The following is a 26,473-nucleotide window of genomic DNA, read 5'->3' on the forward strand; positions in this document are numbered from 1 at the left end:
ATCCATCCATCCATCCATCCATCCATCCATCCATCCATCCATCCATCCATCCATCCATCCATCCATCCATCCATCCATCCATCCATCCATCCATCCATCCATCCATGAATGATGTGCATTTTTCCCCACTTGAGTGTCAAAAAATATTCCAGCTTTGCAAACGGAGCCACAACAAAGAGGCTGAAGTGCCACATGCTGTTCTGGAGCCGCAGGTTGCTGACCCCTGCTGTAGACAAAAGTAGCAGCAGTCCTACAGCAGCTCACCGGGCATTCCCTATGGGCATCAAGGTGACATCACCATCCTGGCACAGCTCCAGGACACAGTGCTGAGCCTGGATCCCGATCCCAAAGAGCTGGATGTCTTGAGACGTGTCAGCGCCGACATGCGTGAGCTCCTACACACAGGTGGAAGACACATTAAGGAGACAGCAACAGCAGGCCTGCTATTCATCGCCGAGCGTTTGGCCTAATTTCTCCTGACAAAATGAGTCAACAAAACGACCCCTGCAAGATAAAAAAGAGCACAAGAAAGTGAAAAAAAAAAAAACATGCAGCACTTTTTCTCTGGGAGTGGGCGTTGTTAAACAAACATCTCCTTTCTCGAAGGATGTCCAACCCAGCGGTGAGCCGGCCCACGCCACATTGCCGTGGTCATTCCACACTAAAATGGCAGGATGGGGCTGCGGAATCCAGACAAAGGCCTGTTGTTCGGCCCGCTGCGCCGGCCGCTTCCTCACACGCCTACAAGGTCTGACTTGCAGGTGAATGCATGACTTATGTTGAATGAAAATCTCACAAGGTAGCAACTTTTCCTTGCTATTCAATGAATACGTCAGGTCATATTTAATCAAAGGAAGGAAGGAAACTCCGGATAGAAATCTTAACTTCTAACAAAACCCTATTTCTTACTTTGAAGAATGCAATGCATGATGATGGATGATGAAAACTAGCCCTCACTTCCATGCATTAAACTCCTCCTCTCCTCCTCTCATTTCACCAGGCTATTTCAGTATGGACACCTTGCCTGTGATCAATGGAAAGTGAATATACCGAGGTCATGCAATGTTGCTGCAGTCAAAAAGAGTGGTCATATTTTTTTCGATGGTGGTGGTGGTATGCTTTCATCTACAGCAGTGGTGGGCAAACTACGGCCCGGGGGCCACATCCGGCCCGCCAAGTGTTTGAATACGGCCCGCCCAATCTTTCCAAAGTATTTAATTTAAAGTCAACATACAACCTGGCATCATGGCCTGAGCCAACCTTTTGATGGTTGTATCAATTTCGTTTTTTGACATGGTCTGTTGTTTACAAAGTGCTCCTGAAAAAAGAGACACAAGCACATAATAATAATAATAAAAATTTAAATAATTATTATTATATTATTATTATAACTATTATGATTATTATATTTATTATATTAATGCTAATTATTATATTAATTTCATATATAATAATATTGTTATATTTGCATATTTACATAATAATAATAATATAATAATTATTATTTTAATTTTATTTTAATTATTATAATATTTTATTATTTTAAAAATATTTAAATATAAATATAAAATAATAAATAATAATAGCAGATTGCGTGACAATTTTACAGATACAATAATACCAGGTGGACTGTTACGTGTAAAATATATAGTCTGCCCCCCCCCCCCCCCCCCCCCCGGAAATTTTGTGATATCAATGCGGCCCGCGAGTCAAAAAGTTTGCCCACCCCTGATCTACAGTATTAGTATCTTTAAAAGTCACATGTTTTTCCTCTAAACGTACCCAATAAAATGATGTTGTGATTCATTATGGGTGTTACTTACAGTATACTTACAGTATACTCTTCTCAAGAGACAAAACCTGGATTTATTTTAGAGTAGTCAGTGTACAGTTTGTTGGGCGGTATAGATTTGCTGTCCTTGAAAAATGACAACCAACCCATTAAAAAAAATAATTTCTAAAAAAAATACATAAAAGTTTATGTAAATGTATTTACATTTTGGAATAATGGGCCATGATTTTATTCCAATAGTAATACACAGTTAGAAATCCCTCAGTTTTTGCATGTTTATTTAGTTTTGTAACATTGTATGTCATCACGGCGGTCAAGTGGTTAGCGCGCAAGCCTCACAGCTAGGCGACCCAAGTTCGATTCCACCCTCAGCCAACTCTGTGTGGAGTTCTCCCCGTGCATGCGTGGGTTTTCTCCGGGTACTCCGGTTTCCTCCCACATTCCAAAAACATGCTAGGTGAATTGGCGACTCCAAATTGTCCATAGGTATGAATGTGAGTGTGAATGGTTGTTTGTCTATATGTGCCCTGTGATTGGCTGGCCACCCCGTCTCTCTTGTGAGGATAAGCGGTAAAAAATGAATGAACGAATGAATGTATTTCATCACGAAATTACCCATTCCACTTTGTCCGACGGTCCTTGAATGCACCATAGTCGTGTGCGTGTGTGCTGTGCCAGCTTTCTACCGCACTGCACACATAGACTACTATACTGAATGGTTAAAGGTAAGGTTGGGGACCGCTGGCTCTCAGTAAATTCCAACACAAATGACTAGCCAGTGGTGGGCTGCATGAGTGCTGCAAACACTGGGGAGTTGCTATTGAGGGGAAAAATGAATTCCAACATGATATTCTGAATCAGAGGAGTGCTTTTCCAACATTATAAGGAGCCAAAACACATCTCTGTGATGGCAAGTGTCTTGTTAGGAAATCTGAAGGTGATGGAGTGGACAATTACATCTCCTCCAGACCTGAACACCATTGGAGGAGAAAGAATGCAAGGTGTCCAACAACCAGCAGGTCTACCAGTGATGTCATCAACAACGTGTGCAGCTCTGATATTCAATTGGATTAAAACAGCGCTAGGAAGAAAACCTATACAGATTTCCAAGCTGTGACTACTCTCAAAGTCCAAGATTCATGTCCATGGTATTGATACCTTGAGAAAACATAATAAAATTGCTAATACTGAACCTCCATCAAAAGAAGAAGACACCAAAACAATAGTACCTTGAGGTAGTAGACCAGTAGCTCGTTCAAGGCCGGATCAGCATTCAGATTGACCAGGAAACTCTTGTCTTCACCCACTTTAATGCCAGATGTTTCCAGAGAGATTCCCATGCTTTCCAGCTGCTTCTGGCGCTCCTGTGAACGCAGTTGATATCCACTCAATCTTGTACTTTCATTTTGAAAAGAAAAATTCTTATGTGCTCACCGTGGCAATCTCTTCAGTCTTTCGTAGCTTCTCCTCCCAAGTGACGGTCATCTCCATGATGAGTTTCTCAGATTCATGTAGCTTCTCCTTCAGCTCAGGTGCCTTCAGGGACTTCAGGGTGGAGAACAGATCGGGTTCGCGACAGGACCATAGCAAACTGGTCGTGATGGCTTTCGGTTTTGCCTCACCTCTGCCTGCGACAGCTGAACTTTGAGCTTCTCCACCTCCTCTCGGAGCTCCCGGATGATTCGAGCATTGGGGTCTTCGTTCACCACGGCATGGTTGACGATCCTTTTGGCTCGATCAGCGTAGCGCAGAGTGGAGAGAGTCTCTTCATAGTTATCTGCTGCAGGACTCACCGTGGCTATCATAGCTGTTTTACTGTTTCCACCAAGATTGTCCTAAAGAGAAGAAGTCAAAATGTCGTGTTTTTGTAGATGGATGCTGACAGAACCTTTTGCTTTGAAGGTGCATAGAAAAATCGCAACAATCTGGACAACAAACCTTAAGCAGCCAGGTGAGGACAGAGTCTCTGTAAGGCACAAATTTGGCTTTCCCCTTTCCTGCTGACTGGTCAGCCAGCGCAGAAATCACACAACCTAGCGTAGTCAAAGACCTACAACACACAACAAGTACTTATTTCTCACATACCGTAATTTATGATGTATAAGCATCTACTTTTTTCTTTGAATTTTGAACCCTCTGGCTTATACAGTGGTGTGGCTAATTTACGGATAAACTCTTAACTTCAGAACTACTACTATTTGTTTAAGCTAGTGAGCAAACAGTAGCTCTTTCTTTGGCAGGAGCCAATCACAAGCTGCCAGTGCCCTCACAACGAGTTTGTCAACCCACTGCAAATCGCAGTAGGTCACAAATAACACTAAACTCATCACACAGCAACCTAACATTGAAAAGGTATAACTGAGTACCAATATTCATTAATTAATTTTGGCTGGAGCCTATCCCAGCTGTTTTTGGGCGAAAGGCGGGGTACACCCTGGAATGGTGGCCAGCCAATCACAGGGCACATATAGACAAACAACCATTCACACTCACATTCATACCTATGGACAATTTGGAGTCGCTAATTAACCTAGCATGTTTTTGGAATGTGGGAAGAAACCGGAGTACTCGGAGAAAACCCACGCATGCATGGGGAGAACATGCAAACTCCACAATTGAACTTGGAATTGAACTTGGATCTTCTAGCTGTGAAGTCTGCGCGCTAACCACTCTTCCGCCGTGCAGCCTGTAATGTAACCATTATTATTTTTAAATAAAAATTAAAAACCCAATGCCCGAGCAACGCATTCATTGGTGCCTGTCGGGGCGCTGCAATGATGTCAGCCTCCTTCTGGGCTCTGGGCTCCCTCTGTTGGGCAGAGGCAGCACTGCGGCACCATTCATCCATTTTCTCGTCCTCAAATGAAATGCAGTGCTCAGATGAAATGCATTATGGGAAGTTTTTTCATGTCATGATTGTCTCCAATCAAATAAAGATCTTCCTGGTCCTCATGAACCACAATATATCATCAAATGGTTCCACTGTATTACGTTATGATAAGAGTTCTTGTATTGTGTGTCTTTACTCACTTGTTGATGTTGCTGCCTTCTTTGAGTCGCTCCCCCGCGGCTCCTGTCTTGGACACTCGCTCACTTCCTGCCAGGTCGACTAAACTCATCTTACTCACTTTCTCCCCGGAATTCTGTACATAAAACCGAAAAAAAAAGATTAGATTTATAAGACCATGATAAATAGCACATTGTGTGGTTTTTATATAGTCAAAAAGATGACCCCAGACTGTAGGTCGTAGAGCGTCTGCGTGACAATAATACTGAAGACGGCGTGAGATCGGCTGCTCTCCTCATTCATGTTGGTGGCTGCCACTGTGCGAGATTTATTCCCCTCCGACATGAGCACCTCGATGTCCTAAAGTCGATGGAAAAAAAAAATGCACATTTGAAATGTGAATGACTTCCAAAGCAAACTGCATAACAAAACAATCTCGAAATGTCAACGTATACGACAGGGATAAGACGTCAATCAAAACCTGGCATTCTGGGGGCAGATTTTTTTTTTTTAGATGTTATTTCTGATACTACAGACACTTTGCATCATAAAAAGTGGAAATGATGTACAATGAATAGGACTTAGTCATTCCGGTCTAAATAAAGTGTACAAAAGACAACACTGGTTGCTGGCTATTGCAGTAATACTGGCAACACTGATGAAATTCATAGGTTTTATAGTACAACACAGTAGATTTTAGTGGATTTAGTGGGGAAAAAAATGTGCAAATGGATCCTTTAGAGAACAATAAAAAAGTGTTCCAGTGTGCACACACGCGGTTCAGATGGGTCACACCAGTTTTTGGGAAATCTACTGTATTAATATCAGGCAAAAAGAGCCCACAGAAACAGGGTGGAGATGTTTTAAACTTAATTAAGGGAAGCCCCACCAATGCTTGGCATACAGTTTGCACAAAACCACGCAAGAACATTCCACATTCTCTTAATACGTGTCATTAGGGGCTTATGAGGATTTGAGCCCACATTGTTAGATTCGGTGAAATTCCACAAAAGACGTGAATGTATGTGTGTAAATTATTTTTTGTATTTGAGAAATCCGATGTTTTGTGCAGTGTTGTGAAAGACATACCTCAAAACTGGTCACGGCCAGCTGAGACAAACCATCCACGTATGGACCCAGGACTTTGTGTTCCCGAACCTTCAGAGACTGTCGGCTCCTTGGGGAAAAAAGGGTAAAGAAACCCGTCAGTAAAAGAAATGGAAATGCCTTTCATGCATGTTTAATTTCCTCCTTCTCTGAAGCCATTTTTATTGCACCAATGGGACTTTTTTGAGAGTAGGAACAATCACGTTCACATTTAACATCTCGTTAGACTGAAGGACTTTTTAAATAAACACTTCTCCTTACTGAAGAAAAGACATTATAGCTTATAAAACGAATGCACAGATCAAGCTCGGATAATATAGTTCTTCAGGAGACAATGCAAGTATAATAATGTGATGTGGGGAGACATGACAAGATATGCAGATATACATGCTGTATACTGTATATACAGGATTTTGCATGTTAGATGTAAATTGCTGCCAGATGTGCAGTATGGAGGAAACATAATTTAACATTACAGCATCTGATTCTGCACAAAGCATTTCTAGCATTTTCTATCTGCAGGTCTTTATGCTGGGCTCGTCATAAAACATCAATATTGTTTTATTTTGCCTGTCGTCACTCGCTTCTATTTCTTTTCTGAATGAGTCACAGCATTGACTGCAAGCCAGAAAATATAAATGCAGAAAAAGCATTACAGAAAAAACTAATTCTGTTAAGGTAATAGATATTCATTCATTTATTTTCTACTGTTTATCCTTACAAGGGTCACAGGGGTGCTGGAGCCTATCCCAGCAGCATTGCAAATCGCAGTAGGTCATTATATATAACACTTACAAATAACACTAAACTCATCACACAGCAAACTAACATTGAAAAGGTATTAAAAAAAAGGTATAACCGAGAAATATACAAACATGTACCAATATTCAATCATTCATTTTCTACCGCTTATCCTCATGAAGATCACAAGGGTGCTGGAGCCTATCCCAGCTAGGTCATTATATATAACACTCTGACTCATGTTGTCATCTTACAAATAACATTAAACTCATCACACAGCAACCTAACATTGAAAAGGTATTAAAAAAAAGGTATAACCGAGAAATATACAAACATGTACCAATATTCAACCATTCATTTTCTACTGCTTATCCTCATGAAGGTCACAAGGGTGCTGGAGCCTATCCCAGCTGTCTTGGGCGAGAGGCGGGGTACACCCTGCACTGGTCACGAGCCAATCACAGGGCACATATAGACAAACAACCATTCACACTCACATTCATACCTATGGACAATTTGGAGTCCAGAGCCCAGAAGGAGGCTGACGTCATTGCAGCGCCCTAACAGGCACCAATGAGTGTATTGCTCAGATGCAATGCATTATGGGAAAACATGCAAACTCGGGATTGAACTCGGGTCTCCTAGCTGTGAGGTCTGCGCGCTAACCACTCGAACGCCGTGCAGCCGTGTAATAGATATGATAAAAGTAATCATTTCCCCATTGTACATTAATACATTAGTTCTTTAGGAGTCCCCCCCCCCCCCCCCACACACACACACATTTCTTGTTGGCTGCCTGCCACTTGGTTTTTAAAATGAAATCCAATAAGCTCAGGAAGAGTCACTCTATCCAACTTTGTGGATACACACCTACTCAGGTTCACAGTGACCGGTTTTCTGTTTCCATTCTTGTAACCTACCACCTTCCGTAGGTGCACTGACTCTGCAGTCATATCGTTTTCAACAGCTACTGCATTTTTATTTACATTAGACCTCAATGAAATTGGTCTAACTGCTGTAGATTAGGGGTGTTTTCCGTAGTCATGCAGACTCGGCATCAGTCCGTTGATCTCTCAATTTACCGGTCGAGCTAAGTTCCAAAATGAGTTTTCTCCATAGGGTGGCTGGACTCTCTCTTAATAAGTAATAAATAATAAGAATAACATAATAATATATAGCATGGCAGTTGTGTGGTTAGTGCGCAGACCTCACAGCTAGGAGACCAGCGTTCAATTCCACCCTCAAACATCTCTGTGTGGAGTTTGCATGTTCTCCCTGTGCATGCGTGGGTTTTCTCCGGGTACTCCGGTTTCCTCCCACATTCCAAAAACATGCTAGGTTAATTAGCGACTCCAAATTGTCCATAGGTATGAATGTGAGTGTGAATGGTTGTTTGTCTATATGTGTCCTGTGATTGGCTCGCAACCAGTGCAGGGTGTACCCCGCCTCTCGCCCGAAGACAGCTGGGATAGGCTCCAGCACCCTTGTGACCCTCATGAGGATAAGCGGTAGAAAATGAATGAATGAATATTGTTACGTGTTTGTATATTTCCTTTTCAATGTTAGGTTGCTGTGTGATGAGTTTAGTGTTATTTGTAAGATGACAACGTGAGTCAGAGTGTTATATATAATGACCTACTGCGATTTGCAATGCTGCTGGGATAGGCTCCAGCACACCCGCGGCCCTCGTAAGGATAAGCGGTAGAAAATGAATGAATAAATAAAATAATAAGATAAGTCATCCGGGAGAAACCTGTCTCCCGGACACCTCCCTGGGGACGTGTTCAGGGCAGGTCCATCCGGTAGGAGGACTCGGACCCAGGAAAGACTATGTCTCTCATAGTCTCTCAAGTCGGGATCCGCCAGTAGCCTAGAAGAGGGAAGTCTGGACTTCCGCGCTTAGGCTTCTGCCTCTGGGACCCAACCTCAGATAAGCGGTGGAAGATGGGATGGATGGAGCCATGTTGTCATGGTATGAGACTGAATCAACAGGCCCCCCCTCTTCTGGTTGCATCCAAGTAGTGCCCTCAAAAATCAACAAATCCTTAACAAACAATGAATCAAATAATCAGTGATTACTAAATGTTTTTGGAGATTCTTTCCCCCTTTTCGTAACATCCTCAAAGATCCTATCAACAGTGGAAAATACCATGTTGCTCATACACGTTATGGTCTCCTGTTTCAAACAGGACAATGCCACTCAAATTCCGTCATTCAAACTTGGGGGAAAGTCCATCTATCCATCCTGAATGGAGATGCAATTGTGAGACAAGTCACAACAACAATGGCAGCAGCCTGAAGACTCCCAGTGTCAATAGTAAAGCAATCAAGTGTGGGAAACGGAAGAGGCTTAGTATGCTTCCTCCTTGGCTCTGTCACCGCCCTGACTGAGGCAGAAAGCGCCACCAACAGCCAAGATGGGAGCAGCCAGCGAGGTCACTGAAGTTGGAATTCGGAAAAATGACACACAGCTGTGTGTGTGTGTGTGTTTGTGTTTGTCTCCCAAGTCCACAGCATTACCTCACTGACTTTATGGAGCAGATTCAGGTCACAAGTGTGTTTACTATGAGAGAAAATCATCAAAGACCACACGTTGGGACTCACCCTTTGGGATCCAATAGATCGCGGACCTTCTCGTTGTAGATTTCCATGTAGGACACTTCCACTTTAAAAGTATGGGCCTCGTTTGAGTCTCTGTGGACCCTCTCGAACAGCGAGCAGCACAGTCGAGGAATCAAACCCGGCTGCTCCCCGTTCCCCATCATGGAAAATGACTTGCCAGAACCTCGGAGGATAGCAGAAGTTGTTAAAAATTGTTTTCATCTGATTTGAAGTTTATGAAAACATGTGTTGTACTATAGAAACCATAATGAAGACATCATTGTGTTGGATCTCTATTGGTCAGTTTGATGTATTCATGCATTCTATTAACCTAATTATTCACCCAATTACCTGTTTGTCCATACGCAAATATGCAGGCATTATATCCCTGGAATGCATTTTCAAGTATTCCCTCTCCAAGGCACTTGAACACCACCTCTTGACCTTTTAGACAAAGAAGCGGTCGTCATGGAGATGAAGGTAAACACATCAGCTTGGTTTGCATCTTTTGAGTCAGTGTGTCAAAAATAGAACAGTGAAACGTTAAATAATAATAAATGGAAAACAAGAAATACGTACACACAAATGGAGTAAAAAGTGGCCAATTGCTACTTTGGTCATGTTGAAAATATTTGGCCGTGCAAAGCAGTCTCTTGTGTCGTGCTACTTCTGAATAGAACAGCTGTTTAATAAGCTAAATAAAGCCGTGGCTTGGAGGCTGGAGGCGACCGCATCGGTGGTCAGATTGTCTCGTCTTGTCACGTCAATCTAATGCATTTCCATGACAAAACCAGAAATTTGCATAATGTTATGAAAATCGTCCTTGTGCTTGCAGTAATAACAGTAGTCAGTCTTGTGTGTTGCATTCATTAGGTAAATGAACAAAAAGGCTAACTAGTAGAATAATAATATTCATTCATTCAGAATAAAACATAGCATGGGTCCTCAATAGGTGGCGTTCCGCAGGTGGAAACAGCGAGGCGTACACGTCACAATGAAAACATACTACAGTAATCCTTATTGCAGTTAATTGCTACCAGACACAACATTCTAAATATACACTATTAGAGACCTCTAGATGTGAAGTAACACCCCTATAGTCACATTTACACTTGTACTACCCAACAAAAATTAATTTTTTCCCGCTTTTCCTCACGAGGGTCGCGGGCGTGCTGGAGCCTATCCCAGCTGTCTTCGGGCAAGAGCCAGGGCACACCCTGGACTGGTGGCCAGCCAATCACAGGGCACATATAGACAAACAACCATTCACACTCATTCAAACTCGGGGTGGAATCGAACTCGGGTCTCCAGGCTGTGTGGCCTGCGCAGAATAATAATTATCAAGCATAACAATAAAACATAGCATGGGTCCTCAATAAGCGGCCCACTGGCCTCCGTTCCGCAGGGGGCAACAGCGAGGTGTACACGTCACAATGAAAACATACTACAGTAATCCTTTGTTTATTGCAGTTAATTGCTACCTGACACAACATTCTAAATATACACTATTAGAGACCTCTAGATGCGAAGTAACACCCCTATAGTCACATTTACACTTGTATTACCCAACAATCATTCATTTTCTACCGCTTTTCCTCACGAGGGTCGCAAGCGTGCTGGAGCCTATCCCAGCTGTCTTCGGGCAAGAGACAGGGTACACCCTGGACTGGTGGCCAGCCAATCACGTCGAGGCTCATGCAGCCCACTCACGTCAGTTCAATTCCACCCCAAGTTTGAATGTGAGTGTGAATGGTTGTCTGTCTATATGTGCCCTGTGATTGGCTGGCCACCAGTCCAGGGTGTACCCTGCCTCTTGCTCGAAGACAGCTGGGATAGGCTCTAGCACGCCCGCGACCCTTGTGAGGATAAGCGGTAGAAAATGAACGAATTAATTAATCTACTATATTGGGTGATAGATTGAAAAGGTGACTATAGGGGTGTTAATTCATGTCTGGAGGGCTCTAATTATATTAAAACCATATTTAGAAGGCCGTAAATTACAAAAACGTTCAATTTACAAATAAGGAATCGATAAGGAACCAATTCATCACAATAAACGAGGGCTCAGTATTACTTTCCTGCATTGTTGACATGGTAGAATCCAGTTGATTACTGCTATGCTTTTATTTTTGTTGTACTTTCACTAAACAGGAAGTCACTCTGTGTATGTTTTACTGCTGTAAACAGTAGCGATGTTGTTGTTTCACACTGCTTAGCAATAATTTGTTATTGTTTGTTATTGTTTTGATATGATATAAAGATAGACAGTGTGCTTATATTTCAATCTAATCACTCGGAATGTTTAGTCATGTGACCCAAAGATCTTCACTGACACAAAGAAAGTGAATTCTTTGGACAGGAAGTGCTTGGAACTTTTGCGGTGAGGAGTGAGTAGTCAGCACGTGTGACTCACCGGCATACTTGGGAATGTTGGAGTCATCCATGGACCAGAAACAGTGGTCAAAGGCGAACACCTGCAGAGAAGACAGCGAAGGGATCGTAAACCCACTTTGCACACCTGTCACCAAGAGTGTACAGTCCAACAAAACCTGATCCTTTTTTTTCCTTACAAAGTACAAATCCAGGCTTACTTGGCTGTGCCATGCATGTAAATCAGCAGGACGGAGCTTGTCTGCGAGAGTAAGATGCAGTCTAGCGTATTGTTCACAGTAATGCTCATTAAGACAGTGTGCACAAATCCACTGTTAGCTGTTTTGTCATAGTGGCTGCAGCTAAATGAATTCATAAATCAGGGTCAGCGCTCCCCCAAGAAATTCCAGCACTCAATGACCCTCGTCTCCAAGGAAACGGGGCCGGAGCTGCTTCCCGGCGGTGCATGCTGGCTCTCAGCCCTCAGTGCCGGGTTTCACAACACAGAATTGAGCAGAAGAGACCCCCGTGTTTTATCCCAGAGGCACCTGCACGAGATCTGGATGAATGACACAGTGAGGTGTCCTCTGGGAATTTGTTACCACATCAAATTATGACACTGTGAATCCTCTAAATCAGGGGTTTCAAACTCAATTTACTTCGGGGCCACTGGAGCTTGGGTCTGGGTGAGACTGGGCCGCATCAGGTTTTCCAAAAAAAAAAAAAAAACGCATTTATTAAAAACAAAAAAATTTAAAAAACTTCGCTTTGGTTCCAATTTTCTACAAGAAAAGCAAGAATAAAGAAAATCAATCAATCAGTAATGAATAAATAAATATAATAATAATAATAAAACGGCAAATAATAAAACGTAAGAAACCACATATAGTTGGTGGGTAGACAAATTATTTTTTTTCAGATTAAAATGAACAAAGCATTATTAGAGCCCTGTGGACATGACAAAACACGACTATAGTCACATTTATACTCTTTTTATTTACAACATATTGCGCAACTGCAGGATCTTGAGACACATGCTAACTCGCAAACTAGACAGCTAGCGACCTAAACGGTAGCCTTCAAGTTATTTCCTTTAAACTTAAATTGCCAAAAACTTACCACTTCCACACGGATAGGGAGGATAACTATTAACGGTTGTTTAACCTTTAATATGAACATTAATCAAACGTAATCATTTTTTCTGGGTACATGATACCATACAGCATCCATATCAAACTTGCGCGGGCCGCACTAACATTAAACTTTCATATCAAGGAGGGGGCCTCAAACGGGCCGCATGTTTGAGACCCCTGCTCTAAATAATACCTTTTTTTTTTTACCTCTTATAAATGCAAAAATGCATTTTATAAGAGGTTGGACTGCATCTCTCCCATAGAAATACATGCTACACAGCAACCAGGAAGTGCTAGCTTTGCTCCTCTAATCCTCTAAATAATACTTTATTGATTATACGCCACACAGTTTTTTGAACGTGGGTGTTCAACACATCAGAGGTGTGGACTTCAGTCACAATTTTGATGACTTTGGACTCGACTTGACAATATAATTAAAGACTTGCGACTGAATGTACTTGCCAGCAATATACCTCATTGAATGCATCTATTAACATCTGATGTTTTATTTAAAAAAATATAACAATTCAAAATGCATTCATTGTGTTTGGCAAATTTAATCAATAAAATGACATTTTATGTGGGAGACTTGCAAAACACTCATTTGCTCCCACCTCTGCACCACAGCACTACAACCTATCTCTTAACCATCATAAGAATAGCTATATATTAGTGTCAATCAATAGCCAAAACAAAATAGCCAATAGCCAAATCCCAAAATGATCCAACACCTCACCAATCCCAATAGATTCTACTGGTTACTGTGTTTGCACAGTCAGCACAAGAAGCAGTGTGATCAGTGAACGCTTTGAAAACAAGACCTCTCTTCTTGTGACTTCAGTCAAGTGAGTCGGTGCCACTGAAAGGAACAAAAAAGTGCCATCATTCTCAATTAGAGCTGCTTTACTAAGTAGAGCCGCGCAGTCTCCTCTAGACTGGCTCGCTGCAGCCTGAAAGCAAGTCTGCATTTAAAAAAAAAAAAACGTTCTTTACATCTCTTCCAGTCGGAATGTAATCAGATTTAAACCGATTAATAATAAAAGCTCAAAATTAAATGATATTTTACTTACACTACCGCTCAAAAGTTTGGGATAACTTGCAAATTTCTTTGCTTTCCAAAGAAAAACACATTTTTATGCATTTCAAAAACATTTTTATCCATTTCACAAACAATTAAAATTAATTAGATGATTTTCAAAAAATGACCTACATTTTTGCATAGAGGCCTACTATCAACAACTGTCAGTCCTCTGCATCAATCTCCTGGTATGGATGCTAATCAAAGTTCATCATTTCATAAGGCTAATAGATTATTAGAAACACATCTAAAAATCTAAACTAAAACCTCTTACCATTCTGTTAACTACTCCCTTCAGAGAGCAGCACAAACTGGGTCTAACAAGGACATAAAAACGATGCACAACTGTGCAAGAAGACAAATATCTAAGAATGTAATAGATTATTAGAAAGCCCATCTAAAAATCTAAACTAAAACTAAAATCTCTGACCATGCTGTTAACTACTCCCTTCAGAGCGCAGCACAAACCGGGTCTAACAAGGACATAAAAACGATGCACAACTGTGCAAGAAGACAAATATCTGAGAGTGTAATAGATTATAAAGCCCATCTATAAATCTAAACTAAAACTAAAATCTCTGACCATGCTGTTAACTACTCCCTTCAGAGCGCAGCACAAACCGGGTCTAACAAGGACATAAAAACGATGCACAACTGTGCAAGAAGACAAATATCTAAGAGTGTAATAGATTATTAGAAAGCCCATCTAAAAATCTAATTTAAAACTAAAATCTCTTACCATGCTGTTAACTACTCTCTTCAGAGAGCAGCACAAACTGGGTCTAACAAGGACATAAAAACGATGCACCACTGTGCAAGAAGACAAATATCTGAGAGTGTAATAGATTATGAGAAAACCCATCTAAAAATCTAAACTAAAACTAAAACCTCTTACCATGCTGTTAACTAGTCCCTTCAGAGAGCAGCACAAACTGGGTCTAACAATGACATAAAAACGATGCACAACTGTGCAAGAAGACAAATATCTGAGAGTGTAATAGATTATTAGAAAGCCCATCCATAAATCTAAACTAAAACTAAAATCTCTTATCATGTTGTTTACTACTCCCTTCAGAGAGCAGCACAAACTGGGTCTAACAAGGACATAAAAACGATGCACAACTGTGCAAGAAGACAAATATCTGAGAGTGTGTAGTTTGAGGCAAATACGCCACTATTATATAAAATTTGTCAGAGATTTTTTTGTAAAAAAAATCAATAAAAAATATCAAATTACTTATTTAATTTTTTAATTATTTTATTTATAAAATAGGCCTAATGACGCCACTGCTGTGACCGGAGAAACTGTGGTATTTCTGTGCGCATTTATATTGAATTACTGAGCTTTTACTGAGACAACAATAGTGAAGATAACCCCTGGAGGACACGGGCAAGTGGTCTGATGTCATAGTGACTCGGGTCGACTACAGTGAACGAGCACTACATAATAATTGAGCCCATAAAGGACTTTGAAGTTAGCAGACAGCCACGTGCTCGTCTAACTGAGGAGTATTACAGGGTAAATTCAGGCTACAGGCCCAAGAGGCCCCTTGGGTCCCCGTCAAGTCCACTCGACACAAATCCGGTCCCCAGTGCGTGAACAGTCTCTGAGCTGGTCACTAGTGTGTCGTGAAGAGGAAGAGGTGGTGGTGGTGGTGTGGGGAGTGGGGGTGTGGGGGTGTGATGGCAAAACAATGCAGCTTTGAATGTGCGCGCACACACTAGCCCAGTGTCCACGCTCATCCCTGCTCTCATTGTAGAGACCTTTGTGGGTGTTCAGCACCATCTTAGAGCGCTGACACGTTCACACGGACATCTATCCGGCTCCTGCTGAACCCACCAACCAAACGACTAAAAACGCCTTCAATCACTGCCATTGTGCACAGAGCTGTGCGGGATGCTTCTCACATCCTCAAGGAAACCGTCTCCATTTTTTTTTTACCCCCACAATTTGAAGGCTCCTTGCAGTCATATGGCTTCTGTTGACGCTCAGGGGGGTCCTCCACACTGGGGGCTGTGTCGGGTCTGCTGAGGGGGTGTGCCATCCTTGGGTCAATTCGACCCGGGCCGGCTGGGGGTTCCTCCCTTTAATGTGGGGGTCTGCCCGTCTGTGCCCCGATGGCACGGCCTGCAGCTCCTCCCAGTGTGGACGGCCCCAAAGGTGGCGTTTCCTTGATCCTCAGTGCCATGCCATGTCTCCCTACTGTGTGTGATTGTGTGTGTGTGTGTGTGTGTGTCGAGTATGGAGGGTGGGAGGGAGGGGCTTTCTTTTGTTACTTTGTTTTTTCCTTTTAATTGTAGTAATTGTTTTAATTCTGTAAAGCACTTTGTGTTGCATGTCTTTGCAGGAAAAGTGCTATACAAATAAAGTTGATTTGATTTGATTGCTGACGTTCATTGTACAGTAAACCTCGGATATATCGGATTCAATCGTTCCCACTGGTTTTGTCCAATATAAGCGAAATCCGTTATATGCGTATACCGGAAAATGTCCGTTTTACGCATATATCGGATTTATATCCGGTATATGCGTAAATCGGATTTTATCCGTTATAAAAAGGCACTTCCTTGACTATGTTTCCAATGTACCTGGACGCGCAGGCAACGCTGCAAACGCTGCAAATGACGTCGTATAGCGGCCTGTCACGATTCGGCGAATCGGAGCGCCACGATGCGGCCATCCGATATATGCGAGGGAAATTTAAATGGAAATGCATTGGAACGGGACCGGAGATTTTGTCCGAAATAGGCGAAATCCGTTATAAAAAATCCGATATATGCAATGAATTTTTATTGGAAATGCATTACAGAAAAATCGGTTCTTTTTTATCTGTCCGTTGTGAGCGAATTTCCGATATATCCGAGTCCGATATATCCGAGGTTTACTGTAGTACTGTAGTAACAGACAGGTGAAGTGTGAGGTACATACCTTCGATTGCTTCCTGCTGAATGACAGAAGAATTCCCATGTGAAGAAAGAGAGAGACAAAAAGTACAGTTAGTACTCAATTTAACTTGCAAAATGTAGTTTTTCAGTCTGCTTCCTAAGCAGCATTTCCCGGTGCTGTGATTGGGTTGATAACTGGAGCAGTGGAGCGCGAGCGAAAGGGAAGAGATTTAGTATTCAATGTCCCACTGACTCTGTTGAGTAAATAGATCTTATGCCTGTGGACTGAACAAAGAGGACAAGTTGGGGTGAGCTGAGCTCGCCGTACCCAGATGCCGGAACTAAGGACAAAAGGTTAGCGCAGTATGTATACATCCTCATGTCATATAGGATTATTCTCATGGCTTCCCTAAAGGCAATAATGCAGTGGTACCCACTTAATGTTGACAAGCCATCTAGTCGATGTCGACATACGCGGTACAATTTTGTCAACATGAAATCAAAGGGGGTGATTTCTATGAAGAATCAGGACGTTTATGTTGACATATGTGGCAGGGACAGTCATCCCTCGCTACATCGCTCCCTCAAATTAATCACCAGGTATTTAATAAATGATCGCTGTCCTATCTAGTCTGACTGGTGTGTGACCCATCGTGTCGGATGAGAGGCGAAACGTCTTCTAAAGGCAACCTGAACAGTGAATATTGGTACATGTTTGTATACTTCTCAGTTATACCTTTTCAATGTTAAGTTGCTGTGTGATGAGTTTTGTGTTATTTGAAGAATCAGGCCGTTTATGTTGACATATGTGGCAGGGACAGTCATCAAATTAATCACCAGGTATTTAATAAATGATCGCTGTTTTGTGGTTTACTATGGCCCATTATTAGTCAAAGAATATTGACTGGGTGACACAAAATATTTGATGATACAAGACATTCAATGTTACATTTGCACTGTAGGAGGTACTTTTACATTTGCTGTACTGATCGTCAGATCCGCCGTATAAGCATCTGCTGATATAAAGCATCAAGAGGTCATCACCTTCACACAGTAACTAATACTGGGCTTTAATAAGGCTGGAAACACGACACCTGAAGGCCACTCATCTCTGGGATGCAACATTGCACATCTAGAAAGCTCTGTGGCCAGCACACTGTTCTGTTTTTCTCGTAAGGATAAGCGGTAGAAAATTAATGAGTAAATATTGGTACATGTTTGTATATTTGTCAGTTACAGTGAAGAAAATAAGTATTTGAACACCCTGCTATTTTGCTATTTCTCCCACTTAGAAATCATGGAGGGGTCTGAAATTTTCATCGTAGGTGCATGTCCACTGTGAGAGAGATAAACTAAAAAGAAAAATCCAGAAATCACAATGCATGATTTTTTTAACAATTTATTTGTGTGATACAGCTGCAAATAAGTATTTGAACACCTGAGAAAATGAATGTTAATATTTGGTACAGTAGCCTTTGTTTGCTATTACAGAGGTCAAACGTTTCCTGTAGTTTTTCACCAGGTTTGCACACACTGCAGGAGGGATCTTGGCCCACTCCTCCACACAGATCTTCTCTAGATCAGTCAGGTTTCTGGGCTGTCGCTGAGAAACACGGAGTTTGAGCTCCCTCCAAAGATTTTCGATTGGGTTCAGGTCTGGAGACTGGCTGGGCCATGCTAGAACCTTGATATGCTTCTTACGGAGCCACTCCTTGGTTTTCCTGGCTGTGTGCTTCGGGTCGTTGTCGTGTTGGAAGACCCAGCCACGACCCATCTTCAATGCTCTGACAGAGGGAAGGAGGTTGTTCCCCAAAATCTCACAATACACGGCCCCAGTCATCCTCTCTTTAATGCAGTGCACTCGTCCTGTCCCATGTGCAGAAAAACACCCCCAAAGCATGATGCTACCACCCCCATGCTTCACAGTAGGGATGGTGTTCTTCGGATTGTACTCTTCATTCTTCTTCCTCCAAACACGCTTATTGGAATTATGACCAAAAAGTTCTATTTTGGTCTCATCTGACCATAAAACTTTCTCCCATGACTCCTCTGTATCATCCAAATGGTCATATGCAAACTTAAGACGGGCCTTGACATGTGCTGGTTTAAGCAGGGGAACCTTTCGTGCCATGCATGATTTCACATCATGACGTCTTAGTGTATTACCTACAGTAACCTTGGAAACGGTGGTCCCAGCTCTTTTCAGGTCATTGACCAAGTCCTGTCGTGTAGTTCTGGGCTGATTCCTCACCTTTCTTAGAATCATTGAGACCCCACGAGGTGATATCTTGCATGGGGCTCCACTCCGATTGAGATTGACCGTCATGTTTAGCTTCTTCCATTTTCTAATGATCGCTCCAACAGTGGACCTTTTTTCACCAAGCTGCTTGGTAATTGCTCCGTAGCCCTTTCCAGCCTTGTGGAGGTGTACAATTTTGTCTCTGGTGTCTTTGGACAGCTCTTTGGTCTTCGCCATGTTACAAGTTAAAGTCTTACTGATTGTATGGGGTGGACAGGTGTCTTTATGCAGCTAACGACCTCAAACAGGTGCATCTGATTCAGGATGATACATGGAGTGCAGGTGGACTTCTAATGGGCAGACTAACAGGTCTTTCAGGGTCAGAATTCTAGATGATACACAGGTGTTCAAATACTTATTTGCAGCTGTATCACACAAATAAATTGTTAAAAAATCATGCATTGTGATTTCTGGATTTTTCTTTTTAGTTTATCTCTCTCACAGTGGACATGCACCTACGATGAAAATTTCAGACCCCTCCATGATTTCTAAGTGGGAGAAATAGCAAAATAGCAGGGTGTTCAAATACTTATTTTCTTCACTGTATACCTTTTCAATGTTAGGTTGCTGTGTGATGAGTTTTGTGTTATTTGTAATATGACAACATGAGTGTCAAATTGTGATTTGCAGTAAGCATAAGCGGTAGAAAATGAATGGCGTGTGTCCCACCTAGTCTTTGGTCATAGACTAGAAAGGACAGCTCTTGTCTAACTCTAGCAAGTGGGACAACTCTAGTCTAGAGGACAGCTGTCCTATCTAGTCTGACTGGTGTGAGACCCATCGTGTCGGATGAGAGGCGAAACGTCTTCTAAAGACAACCTGAACAATTAATATTGGTACATGTTTGTATATTTCTCAGTTATACATTTTCAATGTTAGGTTGCTGTGTGATGAGTTTTGTGTTATTTGTAAGATGACAACATGAGTGTTATATATAATGACCTACTGTGATTCGCAGTAAGCATAAGCGGTAGAAAATGAATGGTGTGTGTCCCACCTAGTTTCTGGTCATAGACTAGATAGGACAGCTCTAGTCTAGCTCTCGCAAGTGGGACAACTCTAGTTGTCCTATCTAGTCTGACTGGTGTGTGACCCATCATGTCGGATGAGAGGCGAAACGTCTTCTAAAGGCAACCTGAACAATGAATATTGGTACATGTTTGTATATTTCTCAGTTACACATTTTCAATGTTAGGTTGCTGTGTGATGAGTTTTGTGCTATTTGTAAGATTACAACGTGAGTGTCATTGTACAATAACACAGCAGTGAAAATTGCCAACTCCACATGGTAGCGCTGTTATTCAATCCTACAGTGTGACCCCCAGAAGGATTGAAATTTGTTGCACAGGTCTACAAAAAACCCCCACTAACTTTAGGGGGGTTACCGGAATCATCATGAAATTTGGTACACAGTTTCGGGGGACTGACAACCACATGCCTGTAAAATTTGAGGAAGAAACGTTGAGACTTCACAACAAATTCCATGTCACTGACCATTTGCCCAATGATATATGTATATTACATTTATGCTAGCATGTCTTCCAAAGCATTTTGAGCACAGCCGATAGTTTCCAATTTATAGTCATGTGAAAAGATTAGCCCACCCCATGGGGTTACTAAATGTGAACAAAGCTGTTCAGACAAATAATGACAATCCATTGTATCCCGGTGGGATACTCCATGAAGGAATATTGGGAGGGTCCATCATACAAACACGGAAGACTAATGAGAAACAAATAAGAAAGCCAGCACACATGGGAAATATGCTACAGTATAACTAACTCCTGCAAGCATTCCCGCTTGGTTCGCTTGCGTCCATACAGTATACACATCTGGAATGCCGGGAATGCAGCACAAGACAATGGAGGGAATTATACACAAGTGGATATATTTAGAACTTGATGTCATTATTATTTCCTCACTGAAGACAAAAGGTTCGCTCACGTCTTGTACGGAATATGACGTGACTTTGTCTTTCTTGTCTTGATCACTTTAAGAACCCACTACATATGTTCCAGTATGTTAGGCTCCAGTTCTCCCATTCAAGCTCCCGATGTAATCTTTTAATCTCCGCAGAAATCTGTCTCCTTCTTAGCAATGTCATACCTTCTTCCTGTTGGGAGGATTTCTTTCAATGCATCATGGTTAGATCAACAGTATTATGGAGGCTATTAAGTTAATAGTTGTAAATATGACTGATTTTTTAATATGGCATAAAATTAGCCAGCCTAAATGCTAAGTGAAGTGTATTCACAATATTCCAGTGACAGCAGCGGGCGTCTCGCTCACAAAAGCTTCCACGTTTCTGCCCTGAGGACATTCTGATTAAATTCAGCGTGTACGACATGTTGAGGTTTGAGGGCTTCTGCTGCGGTTCAGCACACACAGAGTTTTGAACGCGAGTCGCGTTTCGTCAACGATGCTCATTCATGCTCCCCAGCCTTCAGGATCCTTGTGATAAGACACCCGTAAAATGCGGCAATGCCCACCCCCCATACCTTGAGGCCATCTTATCGACTATATCTTATCATCTCATGTAGAAAATACCTCCTTTGATATTGAGATTGAAGTTAAGAGTACACATCATTAATTGGAAAAGCCTTTTTCTGCAGCATCCACTTTTAGATTTGGCACCCAAAGGGAAGTTATGAAGAGTGGGTGGGAGAGCAGCAGCAGCAGCGGGAATCCCCCCCCCCGTGGTTACGAACCAGGATTAAGGCCACTGGGTCATGATGCCACCAAAAAATGTCCTCTTCTAGCCCAGCAGGCAACAAACACACAAGATTATGATTAGATTATGTCTCACCCAAACACTACAATCTGCATACTACAAATAATATGTACTTTGGAACTGTTCCAAATAATCTCAGCGGCTATGTTGCAAATCTAATAGCGCTCATGGTTATATATTTCCTTAAACAATCTCTGCTATAATACACATCATCATCAGGGTTACATTACGGAGGGGTTTTTACAGCATTTCAGGCAGGCACCGCACAGTGTTATGTATTTCATTAATGAATAATTGCAAGATCTCTTCAATGTATGAGGTATGTTATCGCTGGTACTTGGAAGTTGGTGCTGAGCCAAAATGTACTGTCAATAGAACTGCTCAGTGATTAACGGTGCGGAAAAGTAAGTCCAAATCTGACAAATCTTGAAGTAGTAGTACTTAGTAGTAGTAAGTAACAAGCAAGCGGCCAGCCAAATCCTATTATTTATTATTATTTAATATAATCACTTGCTGCACGGTGGAGGAGTGGTTAGTACACAGACCTCACAGCGAGGAGACCAGGGTTCAAGTCCACCCTCGGTCATCTCTGTGTGGAGTTTGCATGTTCTCCCCGTGCATGCGTGGGTTTTCTCCGGGTACTCCGGTTTCCTCCCACATTCCAAAAACATGCTAGGTTAATTAGCGACTCCAAATTGTCCGTTTGTCTATATGTGACCTGTGATTGGCTGGCCACCAGTGCAGGGTGTACTCTGCCTCTCGCCCGAAGACAGCTGGGATAGGCTCCAGCACCTTTGTGACCCTCATTAGGATAAGCGGTGAATGAATGAATATTGTTACATGTTTGTATATTTCTCAGTTATACCTTTTCAATGTTAAGTTGCTGTGTGATGAATTTAGTATTATTTGTTATTTGTAAGATGACAACGTGAGTCAGAGTGTTATATATAATGACCATGATCATTAGACCGTACCCCTATTATAGAAGCCTGGTACGGTGTAGTTTGAGTACATAAACGGTTATGAGGAAATATGGTAATGTTGTGTAATTGTAGTTATTTTCTTTTTCCAGAAACCGTAATGAAAACAGTGAGTGTCTACACCCACAAATGCACATGTGGCGGCTCCAAATTTGCAAATGGAATAACGTCAGATTAACAGTTTAGCAGCCATAGCAAAGAGGTCCTCATGACATAATCCTGCTGCTGAAATGGGAGTCAGTACAAGTCGAGCAAATTCACCCTGATTGCTACATCTACATCTCCAAACCATTTAACCTTAATTTAACCACACATAAGACTCTTTCCCCCTGCTGGCCTGTCAACATACTTCAAGACAATTACAATTCCAAAGTCGTTCCACAGCCAAAAACACGACGACTGTCTTTCTCTCTCGGTGTTGGATTACAGCACAGTTCGCTCCTCTGGACTGCAGGCTAACATTTCAAATATTCCCCTCGTATGTTTAGAACAGATCAAGCCCCGGTTCTCTCCACCCACTCAAAGCAAGAGGGCACCCTGCTGTATAGACACACAGGAAAATGCTGAGTGGGTTTCTTCCTGGAAAACACTCAAGAGAACTCAGAAACCCGAGAAAACACAGTAGTGAGCAAAAGTATTTGGGCAGCATTATAATGGACATGAATGAATATCAATGAGTGGCAGGCAGCACAGTGGCCTGGTGGTTAGCCAAAATGAGTATAATGTTCATTCATTCATTCACTATTTGTTGAAATATTGTGTCCTCACGATGAGTTTGTCAACCCACTGCAAATCACAGTTGGTAATTATATATAACACATTATATATAACTAAACTAAACTCATCACACAGCAACCTAACATTGACAAGGTATAACTGAGAAATATACAAACATGTACCAATATCAATTCGTTCATTCATTTTCTACCGCTTTTCCTCACGAGGGTCGCGGGGGTTGCTGGAGCCTATCCCAGCTGTCTTCCAGGGCGTGAGGCAGCGTACACCCTGGACTGGTGGCCAGCCAATCACAGGGCACATATAGACAAACAACCATTCACACTCACATTCATACCTATGGACAATTTGGAGTCGCCAATTAACCTAGCATGTTTTTGGAATGTGGGAGGAAACCGGAGTACCCGGAGAAAACCCACGCATGCACGGGGAGAACATGCAAACTCCACACAGAGATGGCCAAGTGGTGAGTATTATGTGTCCATTTTAATCATTTAGGTAAGAAAATGCAGATTACTGTTGCATAAAATATTTAAAATTGCCACAAATGTGCCAAGCAGAGTACAAAATGAGGCAATATTTACTTTTATAATACACAGCCGGAGCGTGGGACGTCACTTCCTGGATGCTTTGCGTGCACACTGACAATTTTTGGGGCAATGTGAATGACTCACAAAATGTTGGGCATCAAACACACACCGCAGCGTGAATGTAGCTGGACTTCTCAAACATGTCGTCATCATGTACTTCTTCAGACAGCAAAACAGTAGAAGTTGCAGGCATAACACGGAGGACAGGACACATGTTTCCTACTCTTAAAGGCGAGCGTGCATCATTCTCATCCGTTCTATTTCGGAACAAACCATTTGTGTGGTTGTGACATATTTCACATTTGGTCGTTGACATAACTCCTCTGAGTCCCTTCAACCGCTGTTGCTAGGCAACCAGCTGCAAACACGCAGCCAAGACAAATGACCGGCCTTGTGAGTCAAAGTTCCGATATAAAAGCCAAGCTGAGAATCTCAAAAACAGTCCTGGTGAAAAAGTAAAGCGGCGGATGTTGTCTGTTTTGGTAATGCTAATGCTAATGGTAATGGTTTTATTTCATTTAAACATGCATCAGATTACAATTGAATGCATCCCATAATCAGTTCACAGTTCCACATGTCCAAAAGGAGTAGGAAGAAGCAAAGCTTATTAAATCCCACCCCTCCATCTGGTACTTTTACAATCAGTAACTGTTACAGTTATTTGTTCACTTCCTGCTTTCCTAATATAGTGTAAGTATTTTTTTTGTCACGTACCGAAGTACAAGGTGATAGACGATTCTAATATAATATAGCATAGCATAGCATAGCATAGCATAGCATAGCATAGCATAACATAATATAATGATGATGAGGCGGCACGGCGGTCGAGTGGTTAGCGCACAGACCTCACAGCTAGGCCATCTCTGTGTGGAGTTTGCATGTTCCCCCCGTGCATGCGTGGGTTTTCTCCGTGGGTACTCCGGTTTCCTCCCCCATTCCAAAAACATGCTAGGTTAATTAGCGACTCCAAATTGTCCATAGGTATGAATGTGAGTGTGAATGGTTGTTTGTCTATATGTGCCCTGTGATTGGCTGGCCACCAGTCCAGGGTGTACCCCGCCTCTCGCCCGAAGACAGCTGGGATAGGCTCCAGCACATATAATATAATAAAATTTAATTCTATATAATTTAAATTTTTTTTTCTACATTTTTTTTGGGTAATTTTGTAATTTTTTTATTTATTTTTGTCAGGTTTTGGGTTGTTTTTTTTCCTTTTTCCTCTCAACAAATGCCAAGAACACAACAAATGATGCATATCACATCCAATGCAGTCATGTCAGGCATTTTGTGTCACAGTGGTGACAATGTAGTCCATTGCGGTCTCGCTTGAAGCATTAAATCAGTTTCACAGACAACCGTTCTAAGAGAAGTTCATCAATCCGTTGATTTTTAGTTTAACTCTCCATCTCGCCGAGGTAAATTAGGTGACATTTACTACCAGGACCCCCCCCCCCACACATATGTGTCACATATTTGAATAGCTGCGACATGTGTCTGCACAAAAGCAGCACCTATTAGCATAACATGACTGAAGACTGTTACACTGAGAACACAACAATGGTTATGGAACATCCCAAACACTCTTGAAAACTAAATTGTCAGCTCACACACAAAGAGCAACCACATCTGAGGGTGATGACACACAGACAAAAATGCAAGGCGCCATCTTTTCCACCATTCTGGCTCAAAGATGTAAACAATAACCCAAGCTCGAAAACTTTCAGGAACAACACACACACAGCACTTCATGTCAACGCCATGTTTGATTAAGAATATATGTTATTAGTAGATGCTAACCATTCCTTCCTACATGGAAACGTCGATTAGTGGCACAGGCGGTGGAATAATGGAAAGACAAAGAACATTCCTGAGAGCGGAGAAGTCATTTTGTTAACGCTTAAAGGGATAGTTGATGTGTAGCAGTGTAGTGCATCAACAGTGACTTACCCACCACTTCGTCCTGTGAGTAGAGTTCTGGTCACATTTTGGTGATGAGGAAAGTAGTCCTTTTTAGTCGGTGGGGGCCATTGAAGTAAAAAGTTTGGTTTCTCAGAACTTGGCTAACGGAACAATATGGGGGGGTAAGTTACCGCTGATGCGCTACACTGCTGATGACGACGTCATATTACATCCCGTGAAGTTTTGAATAAATAAATTGACATTTCCGGGATTGGTCGGAGTGTAAGTCTAGGTATGGTGGATTCATGTTCGACTACCTGTCTTGTATATCAATCATGTGACAAACGTCACAGTGAGGAGAGGATGCATGATAGGCTAATGCTAATTTTAGAAATACAAGCCCTTAACTGGGTGGTGTGCGGTACCAGCAAGGCCTTCTCTGCTGGCCTAACCATGACCAGAAACACTGACCTATATTTCAAACTTGTATATTTATTCAATTTAATTATATTAATTAATACCCA

General features: G+C 42.0%; 1 protein-coding gene across 4 annotated transcripts in view; it reads right to left on the bottom strand.

Moving 5' to 3' along the window:
• Positions 1–26,473, bottom strand: part of kif13a (kinesin family member 13A) — a 55,764-nt gene that overhangs the window by 25,628 nt on the left and 3,663 nt on the right. For 3 of the 4 annotated variants that reach the window (XM_058083510.1, XM_058083507.1, XM_058083509.1), the window contains exons 3-14: positions 16,759–16,774; positions 11,662–11,722; positions 9,600–9,692; positions 9,252–9,432; positions 5,889–5,976; positions 5,025–5,159; positions 4,823–4,935; positions 3,731–3,842; positions 3,415–3,627; positions 3,227–3,337; positions 3,022–3,156; positions 265–395 (exon numbers count right to left, since the gene is read on the bottom strand). In XM_058083510.1, the coding sequence (XP_057939493.1) occupies positions 265–395; positions 3,022–3,156; positions 3,227–3,337; positions 3,415–3,627; positions 3,731–3,842; positions 4,823–4,935; positions 5,025–5,159; positions 5,889–5,976; positions 9,252–9,432; positions 9,600–9,692; positions 11,662–11,722; positions 16,759–16,774 (1,389 nt within the window). The remainder of the gene's footprint in view (positions 1–264; positions 396–3,021; positions 3,157–3,226; positions 3,338–3,414; positions 3,628–3,730; positions 3,843–4,822; positions 4,936–5,024; positions 5,160–5,888; positions 5,977–9,251; positions 9,433–9,599; positions 9,693–11,661; positions 11,723–16,758; positions 16,775–26,473) is intronic. The other variant, XM_058083508.1, reaches the window with a different exon arrangement.

This window comes from Doryrhamphus excisus, chromosome 10, assembly GCF_030265055.1.
Source record: "Doryrhamphus excisus isolate RoL2022-K1 chromosome 10, RoL_Dexc_1.0, whole genome shotgun sequence".
Taxonomy (NCBI): Eukaryota; Metazoa; Chordata; class Actinopteri; order Syngnathiformes; family Syngnathidae; genus Doryrhamphus; species Doryrhamphus excisus.